This window comes from Parasteatoda tepidariorum, chromosome 5 (assembly GCF_982258835.1).
Source record: "Parasteatoda tepidariorum strain Cologne lab strain chromosome 5, Ptep-v5.0, whole genome shotgun sequence".
Taxonomy (NCBI): domain Eukaryota; kingdom Metazoa; phylum Arthropoda; class Arachnida; order Araneae; family Theridiidae; genus Parasteatoda; species Parasteatoda tepidariorum.
The window spans coordinates 54371398-54398317 of NC_141759.1; the positions used below are offsets into that span (position 1 = coordinate 54371398).

At 29.0% G+C, this 26920-nt stretch overlaps 3 protein-coding genes across 3 annotated transcripts in view; 1 reads left to right on the forward strand and 2 right to left on the reverse strand.

The window, feature by feature from the left end:
• The window catches only part of LOC107447933 (rho GTPase-activating protein 26), a 217277-nt gene that overhangs the window by 124264 nt on the left and 66093 nt on the right, over window positions 1–26920 (forward strand). The window lies entirely within an intron of this gene.
• Window positions 8472–10567, reverse strand: LOC147809353 (uncharacterized). Its single transcript, XM_087163949.1, has 3 exons — window positions 10457–10567; window positions 9565–9776; window positions 8472–8966 (listed from the first exon to the last, which is right to left on the reverse strand). Exons 1-3 carry the CDS (start codon window positions 10559–10561, stop codon window positions 8651–8653), a joined length of 633 nt encoding a protein of 210 aa, XP_087020075.1. The 5' UTR covers window positions 10562–10567; the 3' UTR covers window positions 8472–8650.
• On the reverse strand, window positions 10590–13374 carry LOC147809354 (uncharacterized). The gene is made up of 3 exons (XM_087165050.1): window positions 12995–13374; window positions 10670–10810; window positions 10590–10607 (listed from the first exon to the last, which is right to left on the reverse strand). The coding sequence occupies exons 1-3, from the start codon at window positions 13256–13258 to the stop codon at window positions 10590–10592; spliced, it is 423 nt and encodes a 140-aa protein (XP_087021176.1). The 5' UTR covers window positions 13259–13374.

The window sequence follows — 26920 nt, forward strand, 5'->3', positions numbered from 1 at the left end:
ATAGGCTAAATATCAAATATTTATATGTTGCATCGCTAATTTAGTAGCTGCAATTGCTGTTTATTTTTTAAAATTTAATTTTTTAATTATAATTTTACAGTGTTGAGCATAATCTTGTATGTCTTTACAATTTAAAAACTCCTTGAAAAAGTTCTTTTGCAATAACGGATCCTATTTGCACAAATTCACAAAAGCAGGACCCTGGTTGAAAGAATGTGGCTTAACGTTTATTTTATATATTCACAAATTGCGAGTAATTTTTTCACAATTTCACAAAAACGAACCTTTTACAAAATGTCTGGACAGACCCCTGATATCCATTTTTGGGTTTACGGCTATCAATGTTCAACTCCGTGACCTTATAATTTTGATCCCTACGCAGAAAACTAGGAAACTCTTTGTTTCGAACATTGGACAAATTAGCAGTTATGGAGATATTTTTTGGTGATACTAACATAACACCCATGGTCCGTTTATCACTGATGATATTTTACGTCAGCTTTGTGATGGTTGACACGAGGCAAGATTAACTAAGCCACCGCTTCTCTACTATTCTCAGAGTGTGCACTACCGGACCCCCTGTTTTTGTTTGGCAATTTAAAGATAAGCTGATTATAATCAATTTCGTATAATAAGCAATGCTGAGCCGCGATGGCTCAGGGGATAGTGTTCGCCTTCCAATGAGGTAAACCGGGTTCGAATCCCAGTCGAGACGCATTCCGCATCCAGCTTGCACCAACCACAGTGCTGACGTGAAATGTCCTCAGTGGTAGACGGATCATGGGCTAGAGTCCCCTTGCCGTCAGGCTAACCGTGGGAGGTTCTTGTGGTCTTTCTTCCCATGTAACGCAAATGCGGGTTAGCTCCATCAAAAAGTCCTCCGCAAAAGCAAATGTCTCCTAGTTCTCGATCCAGGAGTTCCCTTGTCTTCTGGATTGGGTTCAAACTTACAAGGCTACGGAGTTGAACATTAGTAGTCGTAAACCCATAAAATTGGGTCGGCTGTTCAACGACGGTTGTAAAATAAAATAAACAATGCTGATTGAAACTTTCTCTGCTTCATCAAAGATTGATCAAGCGAATGATTTCTGCAAATGGTGGTTATATTCAAAACATTGTTTTATAGTATCTTCCTTTAGCGCCATCTGTTAGTGATCGTTGAAACTAATTTTAAAACTTAGAGTGAATAAATCATTTGATTTCTCAACAAACTGTGTGCGTCTCATTCTATTTTTCTCTGATTTTTTTTAAAAAAAGTCGTCATTCAGCTTTGGAGCACGCGGTCCGGATTCCACCTTCATTTGCCCTAAACCTCTTTTCACCAAACCTGTCAAAATGGAAAAAAGGGGTGCGGTCGTGCAGGTGTGGCAATTCGAGGGGTAAGAAAATAATCTTGCCTTTTGAAATAGGGAAAACGAGTGAAGGGAGAGAGTGAGTTAGGTATAAAAAGGGGGATTTTTATCTGCATTGGAATCTCCTTCACCCTCCCGCAGAACTTGTTTTGCGGCCAGAGGGTGAAGATACTCACCGCCCCGCGGTGAGGATTTCGCCGCCCCTGTAAAAGGGATGCGAAGGATAAGAGCGAAAAGATTAGGTTTCTCTTTCCACGGCGATTGTAGCGCCACCCCCCCCTCCTCTGATTAATTTTAAAGAGCGCGATGTTTACACTTTGTGTTTTGGTTTCTTCACTGGCTGCTTTTGACATTTCGCTTAATATTTATCGAATGGGTGATTAACTTTAACTTAATTTTAATATAATTTAACTTTTAATCTCTTATTTTATTTTTATTTAACTTTTGCTTGAATATTATGTTTAACTCATTACAATTTCCTGTGATTGTATATCTGGGAATTTGTCTCCTACTTTTAATTTGCTATACCAATTTTTTAAGTTTAATGTATTAAGATTTTTATTTTATTAATATTAACTTAACGTAAACTTAATTATTCTGTCTTAAGTACTTTAATTAATTCTTGCATTTAATTCAGCTTAGATAGGAGGTACTGTATCCAATACAAGGCACTCCGAATGTTCGTGTTTAAGTTCAAGTTCTGCATTGGAACTCTACAAAAATTTGTTCACTTGAGGATCTATTTATTTATAAACATGTTATACTTAAAAAGAAACTTCTAGGGTTCTTCGGGAAATGTTCAACGTTTAACATCTCTATTATAAGTAAAATTAGTTTAATTTTTTTTCTCATGTTTCTTTCTTTTAATAAATATTTGCATTGCTTGTTAACTTTTTTTTCGCTTTTAAACATGACATAATTCAAAAGTTGAAGATAATATTCGAAGTTATATATTACTTGGTTAACATATAAAATATTTTAGCCAGATTTAATTATACTTTAAAAAAATAAACACATTGATATTCATTTCGAAAATACGCAGAATTTTTATTAATTGAACTTTTAGGGTTCAAAAAAATACCAAAATTTGCAACTTCAAGGAAAGAAATAGAACTTAATTAACTATTTGATATATAGTATATTTTTCATATTTCAGCCTACTTTAATGCATTATTTTTCTAAACGAAATTTTATTTAGCGCATTGTATAACAACACATTTACATGTTGAAATAATGAATCGTATTATAGGTAAAAATGTAAGTTTTATTTCGTTGAAAGAGATGATTTTTCAAAACTTTTATCACAAAAACTTTCTTAAAGCAACAAAATTCATTTAGAGAATTTGAAAGTTTACTTTGATTTAATATTTAAATTATGCGAATCAGAAATATTGCACTTTATGCGTATGTCATTGACTTTTTAAGCACAGTGAAATCAGTTTAGAGACATTTATTTTAAGAAAATTGATTTTACATTTCTGCTAGCCAGATAGTATTATACAAAATCATTCTTAAAGTTACTTAAGCAATTCTAAATAAACTTCTTTGCCTAAATTTAAAGCATGCTCAGTTAAATAAATTCTAATTTTAAGTAAAATTGTGAAAAATGACTGTTTAAAAAGAAAACATTATATTATTAATGTAGTAGTAGAATGGGATAACCTACAGCATTAAAAGAAAGACTAATAGTCAAAGTTAAAAAAAAAAAAAAAAAAAAAAAAAAAAAATTCTAAATACATTTGAAATATTGATATTTGATATATAAAACTAAAATCGAAATAATTAAATAACTTGAGGCTATAACGCAAATTCAAAATAATTAAAAGAAAGCTTGGAAAAATTAATTTTTATTTATTACACAAATAACCAGGGAAAATTAAGGGTAAACAATTAATCCTAGTAACACTTGCCTAAGAATTTTGCCCAATTTTTGATCTGGTGGGAAAAATTAAAATTAATTGCCTAAAATTATAGTACAATCTCTCTCTATTTCTCTATCTATCGATTAATTACAAAATCGTATGGGCCACCAACGCTATATATATATATATATATATATATATATATATATATATATATATATATATATATATATATATATATATATATATATATATAATAAATAAAAAAAATACAAGAAAACACTAAGAAAGTTAAGACAAACAATAAGTTTCATTTATTGCGCTTAAGCTGCAAGTAAACAGCACTCAATAGATAAGTCTAGTCACATTTAAATTCTAGTCAAATTTCGCTTACTGTAAATTTATTTAAATTTTTTTCGAAACAGATTTTTTAGCAAAATAAGTTAATTTCTAATGACAGTTTATAAGTTTTATTGCAAATTAATAGCAAATTTAGACTAGAATATGTCTCATGTTTAAGCTCTTAATTTCTAAAACCTAATTAAATTCTCTTGGAATCATAAAAAATTAATATTAATTAGTTCCATTGATAAGATTAATTCCATTCATTTATATATCTTACTGTTCGCTTACGAAACTCTAGTGACATTTTTAAATTACATAATTAATTTTTCACTTAAAATGACATTTTTTTTTAATACAGCAAATTAATTGATCTTGAACTATTTGGAAACGCCTGTTTAAATTGCAATAATTTGCAATTATTTTACTTTTGAAGAAAAATCTATTGATCTAGTAAAGAAAAGTTTGAAAAAATGCACATAAAAAAATATCTGAGGTTTTTTTCCTGGTAGGGCTAACTTTGCGTGGTTGGCGAGCCCTGATATTCACTAAACAATCTTTATATGGATGTTTGCTATAAACACGAATCCTTTAAAAAACAGTTTTATTTATTGTATCTTATATGCAGTCTAAAATGTAAAGATTGTTTTCATTGTTGAGTTAATCGTACAGTAAAGCCCTTGGTGCGTTGAAGTTTAAAAGTAAAAATATTTAAAACTATCTAAATAAATTGCAAACAAAAAGTATGGTAATTATCTCTTTATAGAAATTAATAACGTAATATTGTCTACCATTCATTGGATTGAGTATTTTGTTTTGGAAGGTTTAAAATTCTTATGATAAAATTTGTTTTCCTGCCAGATTTGTGATTTTCAGTGATCGCCAGACATCATAAAAATTTCGCTTCAACATTCAAATGCGAATATAAAAAATTGACTTTAATTAAAAATTTTAACACACCTCAAACTTGCCGTGAAATTAAAGTTTTTAATGCTTTTAAACACATTTTTAATCGAAAAGGTCAAAAGCTTCGTTTAAAAATATCTTATAAGTTTCTTTTAAATCTCTTTGTATTAAATAAAAACAAAAAACAGAAATTTATGAAATTTAATTAAATTTTTTGACTAGATACTACGTTGCTATTTATACATGTGAGAGATAGGACGCAGTGTAATAATTACTGACTTAAAATTTATAAGAATAAAAACGAGAGTTGAAGCAAAGTTACAATTTCTAGAAAAGGAGACTTAAGATGTAGTTCATTGTATTAAATCATAAGTATGAAGCAATAAAACGGGGGACTTACTCTCACAACAATGGAAACAGTAAACACGTGCAAACGACCTGTATTATAATTTTAAATATAATAAAATTAAAATAAATTTTACAATGGATAGATAATCAATATTTAAAGCAAAAAAAAATAAAAAAAAAAAAAAAAAAAAAAAAATATATATATATATATATATATATATATATATATATATATATATATATATATATATATATATATATATATATATATATATATATATATATATATATATAGAAAAAAATCACACATAAGGACTTAAATTTTCTGTAACTTTGGCTCAATAACTTAAATTTGCCATAACTTAGACTTTTTGATGGAGCTAACCCACATTTGCGTTACATGGGGAGGAAGACCACGAGTACCTCCCACAGTTATCCTGACTGCAAGGGGACTCTAACCCATGACCCGTCTAAGACTGAGGATATTTTACGTCAGTACTGTGGTCAGCAGTATTCATATGGATGGATGATCTAATGTAAACAATAACAAGCGTCCTTAAACCGGAAGAAATGCAGAAAATTTCCGGTGTATCCCTCCGCTTATGTTATGACTACGAGGCGATGTGTGAACAAGCCTAATATTCTATGCAGTTTTGTTATTGTAATTTGGGTTAAAATCTGAACATAATTGTACCATTCATAAGAGCTTTCAGAAATGTATTGATTCTCAGAGGCCGTAAGGCAAAATTTTTTTTTGGAAAGTTAACATCTCATTGTGAATAATTCTTAAGGTTTGCCATATTTTGTATTTTATCCCTTATTTGGCTACATTTGAATAAAATGTCGCCAAAAATATCTTTAAAAATATCTTTTTAAGTTAGCCTAATTAGCCTTAGCTTTACACGATCACCCATCCATAGTAGTCATTTGCACATGTGTGTGCCATTCGTTTTCGGGACAGTTCACTTTTGATGTAAAGTAATTGTAGTAGTAATTTAGTTACGTCGCTCTAGAATTACACAATTGAATATTGACGATTGTTTGGGAAATATCCCTGAGAAGGATCCGATAGTTTGGGAAATCTCCCTGAGAAGGATCCGAATACATACTATCACTATTTCGATTATCAGTTAAGGGGAATGGTTCACGCTAAATCTGTCAGGGTCACAAACTCCTCCAAGTGATACCTCTAGAAGTTCTGGATTGGAGTTAGATCTTACTCTGACTCAGGTGAAAATTACGATTTGCAGATGAATGGATGTGTCCTCCCAGTAAACCGGGGATTCTGTGTTTCAAATGACCTTCCTCATGCATACTGACTGCAGTCAGTGATCGACTGGATTCTGCTATATACTGGAAACAGTGTCATGACGGTCAGTCCATTGTGGGACCGCTTTGTATGTGGAAAAAAAATCGCGTATGTGAATTTGGTGATGAGTATAGAAACCAGATAAGTATATATTTATCCTCAAAAAGCTCTCCAATCAGGTTACTTTCCAAATGCACATGGGAGATTTTTTTATCCTCATTCAGTTAGAATAGATTACTGCTTTAAGAAAATGTCTTAAACGTGGCAGCAAACGTTTAAAAACTACTGGTAACTACTGGTAAAAACGTCTTGCGCATGTGCAAATCGTATTGACAAGTAATCGATTTCATTGAAAGTGCTTTAGAAGCATGATACGTGAAATACGCTAGTCTACGAGAAATTCTTCTATCAATTGCATATAGTGAGCAAAGCCTAGAAAGAACTTGCTTATTCATTACAAACCTTTTACAGTGAGAATTATTTTTTGAACTAATATTATCTTTAAAGGTTATTGTTGTTTATTTACGTCGCATTAGAGCTGTGGGCTATTGGCGACGGTGTGGGAAACATTGAATATGATGATCCGAAGTAGGACTGGTTTTAAATTTATTACTGATTTTAAATTTATAAATCTTGCTGTTTTTATTTCTAGAAATAAAGTTAAAACAAAACTTATTTTTTGTCATTTGGATTTGGGTAAAGTCAATCAACTTTGTTTATTCAAAAAAATTTGAAAGGTTTGCGTATTTTATTCATTTTTTAAATTATTAAGCACTTCGTTTTATTGGAGAGTATAATATTTTTTTTAAAAATATTCTCTTCATATTATTTGTTAATTAGCTAAATATATTATCGAATATCACAATTCTTTTGTTTTTCTTTCTAAGAAATTAAACCTTTGTTTTTCTTTCATAATTCGGTTATAATTCAATTTAATTTAATTATTTATCTGAAATAATAATAATAAAAAATAGTGATTTAAAAGCGTTTTTTTTTTTCTAAAATTTATTTAGCACTTTGTTTTAAACATAAAAATAATTTTTAACGAACTTATTTTTTAAATTTTCTTTTTATACTGTTAGATAAATATAATGATAAATTTAAATTTTATTTATTTTTTTATTATTTATTTTTAAATTAAGAAATCTTTCGTTTATTTGCATGATCATTTTTAGAAAATGTAACAAAACTTACATTTACTTTTTCATTTAGAAATTGAGCATTACGATCGAACTTAATAATTATTTATGCATAATAGTACAAGAAAATATTAATTTGTAATATTGTTAGAAATTTGACTTTCTGTGCCTTACAAGTAAATGAAATTTAAAAATACTATATCGCGATGCATCACGATATATAATTTCTAATATCGCCCAGTCCTAATCCAAAGACATGCCATCACAATTTTAATCCTCTGCAGAGAGGATGGCACCTCAGCTTCGGTAGCCTGACGAACTGCACGCGAAATCTTGACGTAAAAAGGCGCAAGAAGATTTCTCATTGCCAAATGGCAACATTAAGGAAACCCAAACAGTAACCAAAACACAGGATGCCAAAAAGAACGTTTTCAATCTGTCTGGATAGTTATTTTGTAGCATTTATTACCAAATTAAAAATAATTATGTTTCTTCTGACTATTAACTGTTTGATGGAAATATGTTTGTAATAAAATATTGAAAAAGTATAAAGGTTAAGTCAATATTTTGATGCTTAAAAAAGTTTTGAAACCTAATAAATGTGTTGTACATTTCATGATGAAAAATAATCTTATACTTGGGTTAATTCTGCTATTTTTAAATAATTATTCCTAATTAAACATGGAAGATCAATTGTTGGCTTTAAAACATTTAGCTCTTAAATATAAAGCTTAGTGCTCTAAATATCAAATGGAACACAATTACTTTCTTTGGCAAATATTTTTTTATAAAATTTACGATGAATAAATCTCCTCTTATAGAGCTATAGCGTATTGAATTTCTAAGATTCTTTGTCTTGGATTTCGGATTTGAAAGCTTTATTATGAATAATTATATATGTATTAAATAATTTAATTTAAAGAAAGAGATAAGTTCAAATGTTTTTCTTTTTTTGATATCTGTATATAAACCCATTTTGCTTGGTGGCTTTTTTTAGTATAAATAGATGTGAGGTATCTTTATAAATTTTTCTTGGCAACAGTATAAACATATTTGCAATGTATTTGTATAACATTTTTATTTATGGTACTTGAGTATTAAACCAGCAACCAATTTAACCTATTCAGAAAGTAAATTTATATGTGGTTCAAATTGTAATTTTTGCTCATTTTTTGCATGTAAGAAGTTATCTTTGTATTTTTTTTCTTACCCTTTCACAATAAATTACTTTCTAAAAATAAATTTGAAAGATAACGAAGGCACAGTGTTGGTGAAAATGGTTGACGCGATAATACGTTAATATTCTCTCAGGATTCTAATATTTATAAGAGTGAAAATATAAAATTTATTGAGTAATAAACAGGAAATAAAATTTACAAACATAAATAAACACTATTTAAATTGAACATAATATGCTGCTGCATCCATATAGGCTTTCAAAGGCATGTGGTTTATTCTCGTTTTCAATGCAGTTAACCTTTCATTCGAGTGCTTGTATTTTTTTTTTTGCACCGGTGGGTTCTGTGCCCCACACAGCAACATAATTTTTTCTGCATCGTTTTCGTGATCAATTTTTTTGATCATATCTATAAATATGTAAATATTTGGGTTTGATGGCACTCCTCTACGGCTTAGTTTGGAGTGCCACCCCTCGACATGGTTATTTGTCCGCACATTGTCATTGTTGTCAAAGTGGTTCCAAATGTGCCTACAAAATAAAACAAAATAATATTAAAGACGAGTAAATTAAAGTACATTAACAATTATAATAAAAAAAAATTGAGATTTTAATGTTTTTTCTAAAACGTTTTTCAAATGAATAACAGAACTTTTTTCTTTAAATTGATGCAATTTCATAAGTTTTCCTTTAGATATTATGATTATTTTACATTCTATGTTTCATTTTACTTATACTTTTATCCCAGAAAATTAATTTCTCATAAATTTACTAATTATTTCATTAACTCATAGTGGATGTTCCCTTATACACTTTTTATTCATTTTATTCTATGTTGCCCACCATTGATTTTGCATGGTACCTAGTGGTCACTTTAAACAGTTGAGAAATGGTATTCTGTCTCATTCATAAATAATATTGGATAAATAGAAAATAACTATTTAGTTCGCCACTTTTAATTATATTGCTTAAATCTGTATTTGGATCTAATCTGAAGTTTTAAATTATTCAACAAATTATTTGTATAAAAATTAAGAAGTAAAGTAACTGATATTGCTTTCTGGAATAAATAGAATTGCACACATAGTTAAGAAGTTGTATCACTGCTACGATTTGCTGTGTGACTTACGGACTAAACTGAGAACCAGCATCTATCCATGTCGTTTTCATGTATGCTGTGAAATTATTTATTTGGTGGCTTGTTGGGGCATCTCTTGTGATCTCCAGGAAGGCATCCCCGATCTGGTGGATAGGAACAAGTGGAAGGGCTGATAACCGCCGAATCCACCGCCTTGTATCTTCGCAGTTTATGTAATCGGATACCAGACCTAACGCTTGAACCTGAAATAAAACATTGACATTAAAATGAGCATTAGTGATACTATTCTCAATACTTAAAATTTTTCTTTGAATTTTTAGTCTTTCTAGTGTACATGTAGGGACTAATTTTGATCAATTTTGATACTGTTCCTAGGAACCATCACAAAAATTATGTGAAACAAAATGGCATCTTCACCAAATTTACTGAAAAAATCATCAGAACTCTACACACTTTATACAATAATTCAACCGAAAATCGACACTTCCATAATCATTTTATAAAACATGAAGAAAGAAATAGACAGTTTTGTATTTGTATTTTTTTCATTGAAGAAATGAATAGGCTCATATGGTAAAGCTTCAAGATATTATATTCTTGTTTTTAGCAGTTTTTTAATCCTCGGTTTAATATTTCTAATAAGGAATGCTTGAGTTTTCGTAAAATAATTTGGGTAAATTAGTTACCTAAAAAAAGTAAACTTAAGTTTTTTATCATGTGTTATAATTATAAGAAATAGTTCCTTAAAACATTTTTCTTAAAACAAATAAAATATTGAGCTGTATTCAATCAAAGTGTTTGTTAAATATTATTTTCATTAAAAAATATTAAATATATAATGTTAAATATTCTTTTGCATGAATAAACCTGGTTTTTAATAAAGTAATTTAAGTTATTAAAAGACGACTCAATCTTTACGTACCTTCCTCCAGATCGATTGTGAGAAGTGGAAGTAACAACCTTTAATGACAATCCATGGGATGACTTCCTGCAGAGCGTTCATTGCGCCAGCTTCAAAATCCATCATGGCACATTCTGGGTTAAAAATATACCCATTATACCAAGCGATATTGCTGACATGTTGAAACAAACGTAAGTAAGTATGTTTCGACTTGTCAGGCAATAGGCTATAGACTAATGGGAATATTTTTCCCATGAATGAGCCATGAATGGTGTAAAGCTGGCAAAAGAGTTTCGGTGCCATTTTGAATGTGCCATCCAAATATATTTTTTTGCATTGACACAAAACCTCCAGATTTTCTTTCGTTCCGAATATCTGAAAATTAAATAAAAATTTTTTATGTCTTTAAGATAAATTATGCAATAAGATTATTTTTTCTTTTAAATTTCTTTCTTTATTTTGAAAATTAATGCCAGGGAAAAGTAAGTTAAGTGCCTAGAAATTTTCTTTCGCCAGGATGTAATAAAAGAAGAAATATTCTGTGTTAAAGGCTTATTCAGTATGAATGGTTTAAAGTTTCTTTATTGTTATAAACCTGAGCTTATCTATAGCATTCTTCTCTAATTACAGGGTGGCCACCCACCTTGAAAACCTGGAATTATCAGGAAAATTTTTTTATACTGGAAAAATCAGGGAAATTTGGATAGAAACCTAGAAAAATCAGGGAATTTTAAAGAAAAGCTAAAAAAATTTTGTGATATTTTTTTAAAATTTCACTAGTTTAAATTATTTACTAATTTTCTTAATTTAAATTATTTTATCTGATTAATTTAATTTTCAGTTCTAATAATTTAAGCATCTAAATAATTTAAATTATTAGACTGAAATGTATTGCCAAACAGGTGAAAAATCATTACCTTACCAATACTTTGTTTGCATCAAAATTTGCTTCATTATAACCCTGTTAAACTAGAATGTGACATAAATTTCTCCCATAGTTGCTAAACGATTGTAGAAACCTTTGACTTCTTTGGAGACTATGGGACTGCAATTTGGGAAGGGGTTGGGATATTTGCTTCGGTTTTTAATTTCTATGTTCGACACCATGGAATTACCCAATTGTAAAAACAAAAACAATTGACTAATCAAACTAAGAAACCATGTGGTTAGATTGAAATTCTTTAAATATTCTAATAAGAAAAAATATGTTTTTCTACAGAATATACAACAAGAAATTTGACAATTTTGCCTTTACGAATACTGGATATTTCGTAAAATAATAATGCTAATTCAACACAAACAACAATATTTAAGCATTTGACTTTGGATATTGGTTTAAAGAAAATTATATCAATGTATTTTATAAAGAGCACTGTTTGGATCAAATACAGTACAAAAGGGCTCTATATTGAAATGTAAATAAATATAAAAATTTATTGATGTATAATACCATGGAATTATTTTCTTTTACTTAATGAAAATATTTTAGACAGTACTCATCCAAGGTTTTTTAACAGTACTTATCCAAAGGTCACTCTGTATTTGCTATCTCGTACATTTTGTGCAAAAACTATTTAACAATTTTAAAAAAAAATTATTCATTTAAAACAACATATTCTACAATACTAAACATATTATTTTCTCCACATCTATTCATTATGATATATTGAGAATAACATTTTAAATATAATACTTCATAATATATACACTTTTTTTGTACCCACCTACAATTAATGATTAAAAAAAATAGTGTAATGACCTGGAAATTTTAAGATTTTTTCTGGAAAAATCAGAGAATTCTGAAATCTGATTTGAGTGGCCACCCTGAATTAGTGCATTGTGTTTATGAAATAGTTGGATATTAAATAGCAGCAACAGCTATCAATGTTTTGTTATAGTTTAATTGACAGCTGTGTCATTTTAAATGAAAAGTTCTCTGACATATTCTAAATTTAGAAAGCGCTTCTGTGATTGAATTTTTACATGTGGTAAAAAAGAAAAACGATTTATTATGCAACGTTTAAGATTGAAGATGAAACTCATTATTTAAGTTTATTGTTATTATATATTAAATTCACCTTAATGTTTGACCACATATTAGCCAAACATTCACATTGCTAGTGCTGTGTAGAGGATACTGTAAGATTTGGATTGTAATTATTTTTAATCGCCATACTGGAGATCTAGTCTCTTTTAATTATTTTCAGTTAAGTGCTTCTGTTTTTTTTACGACAATTATATTTTTTAAATATGGAAAAAGGGAAGTGAGAAAAATATATGAAATTTATTTTAAATATGTCTTTTCTATTAAATTAATAAAATTGAAAATATTTATTTTCTATTAATATATGAAATTTTTAAATTTAATTTTTACAAAAATCTTACATTTACGCATAAATAAATTGAGAATGCATATACTTGCATAATAAACATATTATTGGATGTTCTGGCAAAATAAAAATTGATATTTCTACAATACTGCTTGAGAAAATTATTCTTCTGAAAAGTGTAAGCTGGCTGATATGATTAATAGCAAGTTCATAACGAAAATGTACAAACCAAAATTCTTTCTCCAGTTACTTGATCATCAACGAGGAGAAAGTCTCGATTGTCAATGGTTTTTGCCCATTTACCATTGATTTTGATTCCTGCCAAAGTGTTTGGCAAAGGCGGTAATGCCTTTGCCCTGGCTCTATACATGGTTTGACAGGCAGTTTTTATATTTGGCATACTCACTGCTATATCAATGGTTCTGGCTGCTTTCCCTATTTCCTCCCTGAAAATTATATATCCAATTATGATTTGAATTTTTAAAATAACCATATGATAACTAAGAGAACATTTTTATGAACATGTACAAAGTTAAAGAATGCATTTACACAGTAAATCCCTAATTAGGTAAATTTATAACTAAAAATTGGCTGTTTGCTAATATGTGTTATGTTATTGACCCTCATAGCAACATAATATGACAAACAGCACGTTGAGCACGTATTTACGTTGAGCACAATTTTCCTCTGTAGTTACTGCCGAGTCTATTGCGAATGAGTGTATATGTATTATCTTAAAAATTAAAAAAAGAAGCTAGATGAAATGGAAAGAACTAAAAATAATAATTTAAATTATGTAGTTATAAGTACAACAGAAATAAAATTCAATATATTGCAAGAAAATTTAATTTAGTTTGTTTTTAATAGTTCTTTTGTGACATCCATATATTGATACTTCAATAACTTCAAATATTAATGTTTCTAACATCAATACTCTAAATTTTACTTAATTATCTATTAATATTTTAAATGCAAATATTTTTTAAAAAATTTGTAAAAAAAAAAATCAATTAAAAAAATTTTTAGGCTCATTTTTTAAATTATATTTACCTTATATATTTTTGATAAGTTATGTAAACATAAATTCTGCATAATAAATATTAATTTAAAATACCTCAAGCATTTTATCTAGTATGTAAAATATATACTATTTTTATTTGCGAAGAATACAATGGATTAACAGTTATTCTAGGCATAATTATTATGTTTGTTAAATTTAATGCATACATAAAGTTGGCATAGGACACTTCAACAGTTTTTTTATCCATCATAAAGTTAAGTTAAAAGTGTTATAAGTACAAAACTGATCATAAACTTGAGTATAAAACTGTTAAGGAGACAAGTAATTCTTTTAGTTTGAAAAATTTTATTATGATTTCCAATTCTAGGTTTTTTTATTTTCAGTTTTATATTAATGATGAGTAACTATAACTAAAAAATCAATACTAACTTTAACTTGATTAACTTTTTTTTTTGTTTGATATTTTTTTTTTTTTTTTTTGCATCTCTCATTTTTCCTTTTTAGTTTGATAGAAACTACTTCAGTTTTTTTTTCAATATCATAGAAATCGTCATGAAGCCATCTTCATTAGAAGAATTACTTGTTTCATTTTTAAAAATGCAAAACACTAAGTATCTATCTTTACCACTTTCTTAGCAGGAATAGGCACAGTTGCTGTAAGTCTGCAATATTTTCTAAATTAAATTTTTATTTATTTTGTATTAGCTTCAGAACAGTATTTATTAAATTATATCTTTCAGTTATAATATTTAACTGTTCTCTAATTATTCAAACAACGTACATTAATTTACAAATTGCAGGGAATTATTTCTGGCCTTACCATTTCTGAGAAGAATAGATTATTATATGAACTAAACTGAGAATTAATCTTATATTTTCTAAATGAATATATTTTATTTTGAATAAACTTTCAAAGTTATAATTAAATTTCTGTTTATTTTTTAAATTGCATTTATAAATTTACTGTTTAAATGTTTAAATTTGCATAAAAATTTGTATTTTAAAATTTATATAAAAATAATTTTATTAATAAATTAGCAATACGTTTAATAGTTTAAAAAGTTGTTTTGAATGTCTTTTTCCTGTATAAAATGAATGAGCGATTTTCTTATTAAATATGTGACTTATAACACAGACTCTTGTTTACGGCCCTAATCAAATTAGTTTTTTTAATTAAGTTTTCACTTTGTTTTTATATTTGTATCAAAAAATATTAAGATGAAATTAATGTTTAAATAATAATAATCGTATAAATTCGGTTGTAAAATTTTGAAAGCGAATTCGATGTATAATATTAAGCTGGGTATTATAATGAAGATAATAATATTTATTAAAGTAAATTAATTACCTGTATATTTTTGGTACTGCCTCCGACAATTCTTCTTTTGACCTGTTCTTCAATGTGTTGCAGAATTCCTTTCTTCTAATTTTATCAAAATCGGGTGCATGCCCGTGGATTTCAATTGATTTTTTTATGAAGCCATTTTTCATAATTATTTTGGCCTTACAATTACTATCTTCGCAACGCCAATATATTGTGTCACTTTTATATTTACGATAGATATTGTACAGATAATTCTTGTACAGCAAAAGATAACCATTTCTGGAAGATTTGATATATTTCAATTGGGACATTTTCGAAAATGGCTCCAAAAAAAAGGGGTGAACTGTATATGTTAACGAGAGTATAATTGAACGATGGTAAGGGAAAAATGTTTTTCCCTTTCAAGTTGTTTTCCTGGAGAAAAAGGATTCTGTCCCCTATATAAAATCCCTCTATGGAAATAGTACCCTCCCCCTACAAACGGACCCTCGGTGCCACAGGTGCACATCATTAATTATCTTTTAGGTCTGAAATGGGTTAGGTGAAAAGAAGAAGACACCCGCGGTCCGTATCTCTGTGTGTATTAAACGGATTGTAAATTATATGAACTATAGAAAGGAGAAGTGGAAAAAAGGGAAACTTTTGTAAATTTCAGCAAAATCAACATGGATTCAATTAAAATGGGATTAATGCGGGCTGCTATTGTATGTTTTTATCCTTTTTTCCCCTTTTAATTCTTAATATGGAATTTCAACGAGATAATACCGACAAATTCTATAAATCTTCTAGCGTGGAAAGAAAAAAGAGTTCTATTTTTCCGAAATTCATCGAAGGGGTTTTTACGACGCCAAGATATAACAGCGGATCCCTAAGCGATATCAGCACTTCTTTCTTAGGGTGGATTGAGAATTTTATTGCAAACCATCCAGCACTTTATTGTTCCAATCGCGAAAGAGAGGAAAAAAAAGATAAAAATACCATTCCATCGGAACTTTCTCTCATATCATCTGTGAGTATAGAAATTCGAAAGGATATATCTTGGGGGGACATGTAATCCACTGGCTGACCCTCGTGTCGTGTTGAGTGGGGTGAGTTTGTCGTAAAAGTCAAGTGTATGAGTCACAGGGGAGTGTTCGGACACGGTCGGGTAAGTCTGATTTGTAGGCGATGGACGTATAGTTTAATAGCTTTAAGTAAGCCTCGTGTTTTGAATACCTCTCACTTAGTTTAAGCTAATTTTAGATATTTTTTTGAAAAATTGAGCTCTAGGCTAGTTGAGTCAGCGATTAGCTGAATTACAAACTTTTGCGCCCAAAACTAGTTAAGCTAAGTTGGACACAGTTTTATACAAACTAATTTTTTCATATTTCTCAAAAAATGCTTTGAGAATTATTTTAAAACTTTAGCAGTGTCGTGTTAAGTCATGTGATTTCTCATATGTATCAATAAAGTTCATATGTTTGAAAGACCGGCAATAAATTATGAGCGAAAAAGAATGTTTTCAAACACCCTATGCCAAGAAAAAAAATAAAAAAAGAGCTTGTAACTTATATAAATTGCGTTAATTATCATATGTAATAACTGCAGAAAATTTCGTAAACCTAGCTTAAATTCATGGAGATATGAACATTTTTATAAAAAAAAAAGAAAATTTATTTCCATTTTCTTACAATAACAGCTGAAATATTAAATAAAATATTTTAAATTAATAATAAAAATATTTGAAAATTTGAAAAAAAATTCGTAAAAAATTGTGCAAGACATGAATATTTAAAGCAATATTTTCATATTGCGCGTGGGCGAAAACATTTAAAAAAAGATATTTCTTAATTTTATTTAGAATCGTATTTTTAACTTATGAAAAAAGTCCGATTTCAATAACTTGAATATGTAAAAAGTTTTCTAAGTAGTTTTTTTACTTTTTTTATTGAAAGCTCTGAATGATAAGGGGTTTTCCACAAATTGTATCATGAAACAAAATTTCAAAACAAATAATACCCTAAAAGGATGGTCCGGACAACAAAATGTGATACAAAACATAATTTAATAGGATGTGGTCCTAAATAATGTCGATGTCATTTTTAATAAATCATGTTTAATAGTACAAAATTTAAGTTGTGGAAAGCGCTTTACCATACAACAAAGCCTTCTTTCCAAATGTAAGAAAAAAAATTACTTCGAAAATTGCTAGAAACTTTTCAAGCTATTGAAATCAGACTTTTTTTTGTAAGTTATCAAATATGATTCAAAATAAAATTATGAAATATTTTTTTAAATCTTTTTCGCGCATTCCCAGAATGAAAATATTACTTCAATTACTCATATCTTGCGCATATTTTAACGAATTTTTTTCCTTCAGATTTTAAAATATTTTTATTGTTAATAAAAAATGTTGTTTAATTTTATTAAATATTTCTGCAGTTACAGTAAAAAAAAATTTTAATATTTTTTAAAAAAAATAAATATGTCTATATTTCTACGAACATTTAAGCTTGCCTAATGAAATTTTGTGCAGTTATTTCAGGTGAAAATCAACGTAATTGACATGGGTTGCAAGCGTTTTTGTCTTATTTTCTTAATAGTTCCTTTTAATTTTTTTAAATCACTTATCTATTAAGTGTTGTGCGGTATTTTATCCTTTATAAGACCGTGGGAAGAATACTTCCCATCAAGATTATTACTTTTTAAATGTCGATACGAATTATATTTCCCATTCCTGATTTTTGTGGCTATTTTATATTTTATGTTGTTGAGCAACTGACCGAGTTTACGACTATCAATGCTTTACTTCATAGCTTTGTAATTTTGAACCCAACCCAGAAGACAGGGGAACTCCTGGTTCAAGCTTTGGGACAAACTAGTCTTCGTGAATAACTATTTTGATTGAACTTACCCGCATTTGTGTTTGCCTGGACAGGAAAATCACGAAATCTTCCCTCAGTTTGCCCGATGGCAAAGGAATTTTAATCTATGATCCGTTTATCTCTGAGGAAATTTTCCGTCAGCACTGTGGTCGGTCAGAGCCGTCATCAGAATTAGTACCAACCACCCAATGCTGGGATTCGAACCTGGGCCACCTCATTGGGAGGTGACTGCTCTATTTACTGAACATGTCAGAAAATGCAAAATAAATAAATAATGGAGGGCTTTATTTACATAAGTGTGGGTAACAGTAAAGGTTGCATGAGGTCAAGAAGAGACCTACGGAGTTATATTTGCTGAGGCGCTCTTGTACGCTACGATCATATCTCATCGAATTTATTTGTGATTATAAACATAAGATTTATAGAATTGGTTATTTATAATCACAGAAGTTTAAGTTTATTGACAATTCTTTACAATAGGTAAAATTTGGAAAATCCCACCCACCTTCTCCTCCCCCATCAAGAAATGCTCTTAAAAACAAAAAAGTGAAATCTCTTTTAGGTAACAATCAATTTCGTTTCATAAATTTAGCTCAATCCTAACGATATATTATCATAAGTTTACTATAAAAGAACGTCTCTGTAAAGAGTTAAAATGAGATTGTAATCGAATTGTTCTTTAAGAAATCTTCGGATAATTTTTCATCATCAATCAAATTTATTCCTTTCAATATTTTCATTAAATCTAAAATCATCACCTTTCCCCGACATGAAAACGTGCAAAAGAAAAATATCTAGAATTCTATTTTATCCTGACGTAACCATTTTTGTCTCAAAGAACGAATTCCATCATCTCGGCGCCAGTAAAATTTGCGCGTTTATACCCCTTTTCTGCCAAAAATCACTCTTCGAGGAACTTGTAACCGTACCTTTCTTTTTTAAAAACTGCGAACATATCCTTCCCACCTCCTCATACGAACGCATAAATAACAACCCCAAAATAGCTCTCAAAACTATCAGAAGTTGGACCTATTTTAGCTGACTGGCTTCCCAGCATGTTGATATAGCTGAAATTATCAATAAATAAACCTCTGTATCTCTATAACCTTTACTATGTACCCACGGATTCGTCTTAATAAGAATTGTGGATCTTTCTGTTTTGACTTTGTGTGTTTAAAGCACTAATATCACGCGATTGTATCATCAAAAATAAAAAAAAATAAAAAAATGGCGAACCTTGATATTTTATTCCAATTGGAGAATAAAGGAAATGGGTACTTTGTTTTATATGCTTTTTTTTTGTAATTTGAAAAATGAGGTAGAATCATCGATGGTCATTTCTTTTACTTAAAGGGGAAAAACCGTTTATTGATCTGAAAATTTGAACAAATTTTAAGTTTTTTTAAAATCGTTTTTATTCAAATTTTACCTAAACAAGGGGATGTAAAAAAGTCTAAAAAAGAGAAAAATATTAACAAATTTGCTCTTTAACCTTGTGTTAAACCGAAATTGATGTAAATACTTCTTCTAATGCATAATTCGAGTCGTCTGTTTTCGTTAAAAACTCAAAAAATTATCCCTTTTTGAAATAAAGCCTTTAATGAACTTAAAAGATTATGAAAGAGTAAATCTTTCAACAAAGTTTCCACATTTTGAACAAAAATAAAAAATAAAAAAAATGACTGTTGAAAAATAAATAAAAAAAATAGATGTTTATCTACTCGGCATTTTTTGATTCTCCAAATAAATAAAAAAAATCAATCCAATGAATGATGTTTATTTAACTTCCCATCAGTTTTCAGAAATTTTAATTTGAATGAAACGAATGCTATGTAAGCCATTTGTGTTCTGATTTATTGGTGCTCTATCCCTTTTTTATTTGCCTGAGTGGTGCTAATTTAGTTAACTTTGCGAGTATGACTATAACATTTAGGACTAGTAACAATATAAAATTACTTAAAATTGATTTAAAAAAATTTTAAAAAATTTAGGTATATACTTTTTTTTAGGTATTTGCAATTATGGCAAAAAGGGAACACATTATGTGTGAAGGATCAAATTTTTCCGTTTTTACTTTTTTTTTATTTATTTAAATCAGTAATAAGACAAGTAATATTAAAAAAAATAAATTTAAAAGTAGTAGGTAATTTTTCTTAGGTAATTTTTTTCCAGCGATCTACACGCTTCGTCACTGACGGTATTCATTCCTAAATTTATATCCTGCTAAACATCTTATATAAGACAAATTTTTTTCACCCATATAAAACTAAAATTAATTAATGAATTAATATTTGAAAGAACTGTATTAACATCAAGTATAATCCACTACAAGTATAAAAAAATGTATTTGAACTTGAGTGGGTGATTAAAAAGTATTTTATTAAAGATTGAAAATTTGAAGAAGATATATAAACAGAGATGCAAATAATGGCACATGCTAAGGTCGAGAAAAAAGAATGGCACTTTGCCATGGTAATAAGTACCAAATAATTGAATGTATAGAAATGTTCAAGACATATTTACAAGTAGGGAAACGAAAATTACAAGAAGGAAAAATATGTACAAAAAATGAGGTGAATTAACAAATATTCATAATGAATAACGTGAAGATCATAAATTTTATTAACAAAAAAGTGTACCTCTGTTTAAGTAGAGACCCGACCATCCTGGTTATCACCACTCGTGTCGGGTTGCTCTCTACACCAGTGTTTCCCAAACTTATGACTTTTGTGTACCCTTCCTAAATTTTTCGTAACCCTGTGTACCACTAATTAAAAATGAATGTATTTTGTACTATAAAAGAATTGCGCAAAATTTACAAATCACTACTGGCGGTTGGCACCACTAATTATTAACTGTTAACTCTGCAAAAAATGGCCAATAGAAAAATACGTAATCGTAAATTTTCGTGGAATTCTTTGATTTCCATGAAAAAATTTTCTTTGTAAATTTGTAAATTTTTCTTTGTTTTTATATAAAATTTTTTAAAATTTTCGTTTGTTGCAAGATATTTCACATAAGAACGCGTACCCGCTCTAAACTGTTCCCGTACCCCTGGTTGTACGCGTACCACACTTTGGGAAACACTGCTCTACACTAAAAATTACTCGGATTAATCTCGTCCTGATCCGACCCATGGTAGCTCTTTCACAGGGTTTCGACAATCTGTGTGTTTTTACTCAGTGCATGTCTTTAAGTGTGAGAATAACATCAAGCATAACTGCTGCAAAGGGGCGTATAACTTAAACCTTGGAATTTTTTATAAGTAGTGGTATGTCATAAAACCTTATAAATCGAATTTATTAAACCAAGAATCATACGTTAAAAGACTACCACTCGAAAATATTTATCCGCTGTCCGAAGCAAGTTGGCATCTCTGTATAAATATGTAATGTATAGGGAGAGGGTGAACTAATAGTAGGAACTGAAAAATAAATCTCTAAGTTGGAAATTAAATCTGCATTTTAATAAAAATGCAAATATGTATTGAAAGGCATTCCAGTTTTCCCGACCTTGTGTTTTGTTTTATACATAAAAAAAAAAAAATTTTTTTTTGTTCTTATTTTATCGATGAAGAATGAACGAGTAAATTTATAGCACAAAGATGACAACCGTTTCCTTTTTTTTAATATTTTTTTTATCAATTCTCTTGTGTGGTCATGTCAAACGAACCTAAAAATAACCACTTTCCTGGTCTCAATTTTTATTTATTTCCTATCTTTCCTTCATTTCCGATTGATATTCTCTTTGTAATCAAAAAACCACTTCGATCTTTCCGAGTGAGGGTGCGGACACTATCTCTGGCGCATTTAGTTGATTGAAAGTGGTCGAGAGCGCCGGAACCTGGTGATTTTCTGACCACTCTTCGTTCGCTTACTCAACCTGTAAGTCTAGAAATGCCACCAATAAAAAATAAATGAATAATAACACGTAAAAAAAAAGTTTTCGGGACCTTTTTTCCCCCTCATACCCAATCGATGTAATATTGCGCCACCATGTCTACGCGTTAAGCTGAATTATCTCACTTACCGACAAAAGTGGCTCAAGTCTAGATATTGTGTTTTATGTAGTATAATGCAGAGTAATAGTTTTTTTTTTTTTTTTTTTTTTTTTTAAATCAATTTTCTCTGATTCATCATTTCTGAGAAAAACTGAACTTTTTTTTATTGCTGAAATAATCAATAATTTTTCAAAGGCTGGTTTTTTGCTTTTCCTGAAAGAGTAAAGTGTGAATGATTTTTCCGAAATTTGAATGTTTGGAAATGTTAAAGCGTCTAATGCAAAGTTGTGTAAATTGCAGCACGTACGAATCTCTTGGTTTTCCTGGAAACCTTTTTTTTCTTTCTCCAACACAGCACTATCGCGGTCTTTATAAATTATTAATCTGATTTCCATTTTGTTTTTGCAAGAATATGGACTACCAGATTCTCTGCAATATAGGAAACAGTATTTTTTTTTTCTTTTTAAATATCTCAGTCTTTATTTATTTTATAAGTTTCTAATAAATATTTTTTGTCTTCATATTTACGTAAAAAATGAATTTTTGAAACCTATAAAAATAGAGATTAAAAAAAATTATGTGTATATATATATATATATATATATATATATATATATATATATATATATATATATATATATATATATATATATATATATGTATTATATATAATATATGTATATATATATATTATATATATATGTATATATATATGTATATATATATGTATATATATATGTGTATATATATATGTATATATATATATGTATATATATATATATGTATATATATATATATATATGTATATATATAAATAAATACAAGAAAACACGAAGAAATTTAAGAAAAGCACTATAATCGGATATAATCGTGTGGGCTGATTAGAAGATTATATCTATTTTTTTCCGGTTTTTTAAATAAAATTTCTTCCCTTTTTTTTTAAACTATTGTTTGTTATTTTTTTACTTATTATTCCCCCCCCCCCTTTTTTTTTTTCTTCTTCATATGTCTATAATTTTTCTTTGTTTCATTCTTCATTTTGAACTTTATATATATATATATATTATATGAAAATATATTGTATTGTTTCCAAATAGATACTTTAAAAGTTTCTGAAAAATGAATGTTTTTTTTCTTCATATTTACGTAAAAATGAGTTTTTGAAGCTTATAAAAATAGAGATAAAAAAAAATATTGTACATTACATTGTAGAGAATTCGATTAATTATTGTCGATTAATAACTACACTCTCATGTAAACAAATGATTTATATATATATATATATATATATATATATATATATATATATATATATATATATATATATATATATATATATATATATATATATATATATATATATATATATATATATATATATATATATATATATATATATAAAAGTTCAAATAAAGAATAAAATAAGGAAAAGTCCCCCCCCCCTTTTTTTTCCCATATGTCTTTAATTTTTCTTTGTTTTATTCTTCATTTGAACTTATCTAATGAGTTCTGTTTACTTGCAGCTTGAGCGCAATAAATGAAACTTATTGTTTTTCTTAACTTTCTTCGTGTTTTCTTGTATTTACTTATATATGTATATATATATATATATATATATATATATATATTATAGGAAATATGGACATTATATGAAAATATATTGTATTGTTTCCAGATAGATACTTTAAAAGTCACAATGAACAGCTTGAAAATAGTGGTGTATTTCTCTAAAAACTCTCACCTGAACAATTTAAAAATGTAGATTAATACATTTCTTCCATTTTTATGTATGTGAATTGATATTATAAAAATAACGAAGTTCAAACGCATGTTTTATGCAGGTCAAAAGTATGTAGTTTTCTAACTGAATATTTGAACTGACAATAATGTATTTTAAACTAAATAACAACTAACAATAATATACTATTATTTAAATGCTAACTTAGTATCTTCAAAAGCAATGTGCAACATTGTTCTCTTATCAGCCTCATGAGCCACTGTGCTTCGCATTGCATATTTTGTTTTGCGTGTTAATGTTTTTGGGGGAGATTAGCTTTCACTCACGGAGTGTTTATAACATATTGTTCGCTTCAATAAGTCTGGGTTTTGTGTCTCACCCCTGGGAAAGGCTGCTACTGACGTGGATGACTTTTATTTTCCCCTTTCGTTTTTATTTTTTTTTTTTGTCAAATTTTCCCGTGTTAATGACCTCACAACGTATTAATTTTCAATGTTGTTTTCAACATCAACAACTGAATTGGCCCGCCAAGTTGAAAAATTTACTACTAAGCTTGTTTATTACACTCAATGTTGATTATCGTTACTGTTATTTAGGTTTTATTATGTTAGAATTGTTTATTAACGCTTCGAATACCACGCTAATTTTACATGGCTTGCCCATCTGGCCAAACGGTTAATAACTATACAAACTAAATTTGCAAATTTGAGAGATTTTGCTAGTTTATTAAAAGGTTCAGCCTGACATATCTGAAAAAAGTGGTGAATTATATAAGCCTGCGACTTGTATAGACATAGTGGTGGGTAAAAATCTACTAAATTGAATTTATTAAATCAAGAATCACAACTAATAAACTACCACTTGAAAATATTTATTCGCTGTCCGGAGCAAGTTGGCATCTCTGTGTATATGAATAAAACTATTTTTGTGTGTTTTTTATTGCATTGGTTTCTTCAAACCATTTTAGTAACGATTATAATATAAAAATATTAAAAATTTACTCGAATTAGGTGTTTCTAATAATCTTAGCTTCTCCGGTCACCGGTGACCCCCGTCGCGCTGCGCACAAACTCTGTGCCGGTCACCGGTGACCCCCATGGCATTCAACTTGTTAACTTACCGTTTTATATATTTATATATGACTTGTAACTGTTGAGGAGTCATTTGTCTTATTTCGTCAACACTGGCGATAAATATAAACAATTTTATTTGCGAATTAATATACAGTGAAACCTCTCGGTAAGGGCCACCTGTCGTTCCATTGAAAATTGGCCCTTATGGGGGGTGACCAGAAAATAAAATGAGGAAATCAAAATTTATGTAGAAAAAAACTGTTTATTAACATTTTAAGTTTTTATACATGTTTAAAAAAATTTTCAATTGAAGTTTGTTTACTTGTTACAATTTTTTCGCAAACAATTTTAGTTTTTAATGATTCCTTAACTCTATAAAACAAATTAGTTAAATTCGCATCATTTATTAATGCCTTGGATTGGGATATCAGTTTATTTACTTCTATTAGCGTTTCTTGGTTTGATAAATATGGCACGGGGGACTCATTCTCATTATCTGAATCAGACTGAACACCTGAAAAAATTGAACAAATAAGTTTAAAAAAATATGTATTGTATTTTTTAAAACTTAAAACAATGAATATTAATGTTTTACCTGTATCTAAATCATCTATAAATCTTTTCTCCCAATCTTCCGATAAATCATCGTAACATTCTAGCCCATTTTCATATTTATCTGAATTTGGGTCATATTGAATTGCAGCAGCTTTTGAAAGTTCAGCCACTTCATTTTCTAAATCAGCTGCATCGATAGTGGCCTCTAAAGCTGTATTGCTTAGCTCGCATTTTTTAAAGCAATTTACAATTGTCTGTCCTTTTACATTTTCCCAGGCGTGTCTAATCCACCGAATGGCATCTAATACTGTTATAGATTGAATGATTTGTGATGAATTTTTATCACAATCTATAATAGAAAGGAGTCTTCGCAAAACAAAACATCGGTATTCTAATTTAAAGCAGCGTATAACTCCTTGGTCTAGAGCAGAGGTTAGCAAACTTTTTTTTCTCGTGGACCACTTTCAAAGTTTTACTATTTTCGGTAGACCCCCTGCTGCTACATTTCTATAATATTCCCAAAACTCCTAAAAAGTATCACCCTAAATTAGGGGTGTTAAGAAGAAAAAAAAATTAGTACATTCTCTTGTGTCCCATTTATTAAAATAATACTTGTGGTTATACAAAATTATAAACATTTATTATTTCAAACAATCAACAATTGACAAAAAATCAACAATGAACTCTGAAAAGTAAATCAACAGTAAAAAATAGTCATACTTTTAATGAGACGGATGTACTGACGGATTGACAGCAAATTATCGATATTTGGCTTCAGTTTTATAAGAAGTAATATCAAATTTCCCCGTTCTGTGATGTTCAATCTGCTCCTTTTTTTTGTTAACAGGTTGGTAACGGCACTAAAACTTCTTTCGACAAGATATAACGAGGGAAACGCTATCAAACATTTTCTCGCTATTTCCCACAGCCCAGGATATTTTTCGGGGATTTCTGCCTGCAGTCAAAATGTTTGATAGCCTTTTTTAAATTTCGTCTTCAGTTCCTCGTTTGTGCTGAGCTCAAGTAGCTCCTCTTGTAATACCACATTCGCCTCTTCCGTTTAAGCAAATGGGGTTATGATCCATGGTGGTATTTCCATCGTCAGAATATATTCAAATCTATTTTTGAAGTCATCATGCAGGGTATTTAAGTGCGAGCGGGCGCACGGGCGGCACTTTGCAAGTCTCGACATGTGGTGTAAACTTGTACTATTATCTATTGTTCTATTCAATTCTGTGTTTGAACTGAGTCTCGAATATTTTTAAGTACCTACCTAGTGAATGATGCTACCTGCCTAGGTAGATAGGTAAATCCAAGCCAAAATTTTTGTTCTTTATAAAGAAAGCCAGAAAATGTTCCGTGGACCCCCACTTACAACTTGTGAACCCCTGTTTTCTTTTCACGTCTACGTGGACCCCCACTTACAACTTGTGAACCCCTGTTTTCTTTTCACGTCTACGTGGACCCCCGTGTGGTCTCCTGCGGATCCCTGGGGGTCCACCTGGACCACTTTGGGAACCTATGGTCTAGAGGTTGAATTTCAGACGTAGTATTTGGAGGCAAGAATTGAAGCTTTACAC

What these genes read in the sequence shown, in the direction of transcription:
- LOC147809353 (XM_087163949.1), bottom strand. Translation starts at nt 10,561, where the DNA reads ATGATGGATTTTGAAGCTGGCGCAATGAACGCTCTGCAGGAAGTCATC. An exon ending in CACAATCGATCTGGAGGAAG is followed by an intron (nt 9,777 to 10,456) that starts GTACGTAAAGAT and finishes GTTTTATTTCAG; the next exon opens with GTTCAAGCGTTAGGTCTGGT. An exon ending in GCTGGTTCTCAGTTTAGTCC is followed by an intron (nt 8,967 to 9,564) that starts GTAAGTCACACA and finishes TTTATTTTGTAG; the next exon opens with GCACATTTGGAACCACTTTG.
- LOC147809354 (XM_087165050.1), bottom strand. Translation starts at nt 13,258, where the DNA reads ATGGTTATTTTAAAAATTCAAATCATAATTGGATATATAATTTTCAGG. An exon ending in TAACTGGAGAAAGAATTTTG is followed by an intron (nt 10,811 to 12,994) that starts GTTTGTACATTT and finishes TTTAATTTTCAG; the next exon opens with ATATTCGGAACGAAAGAAAA.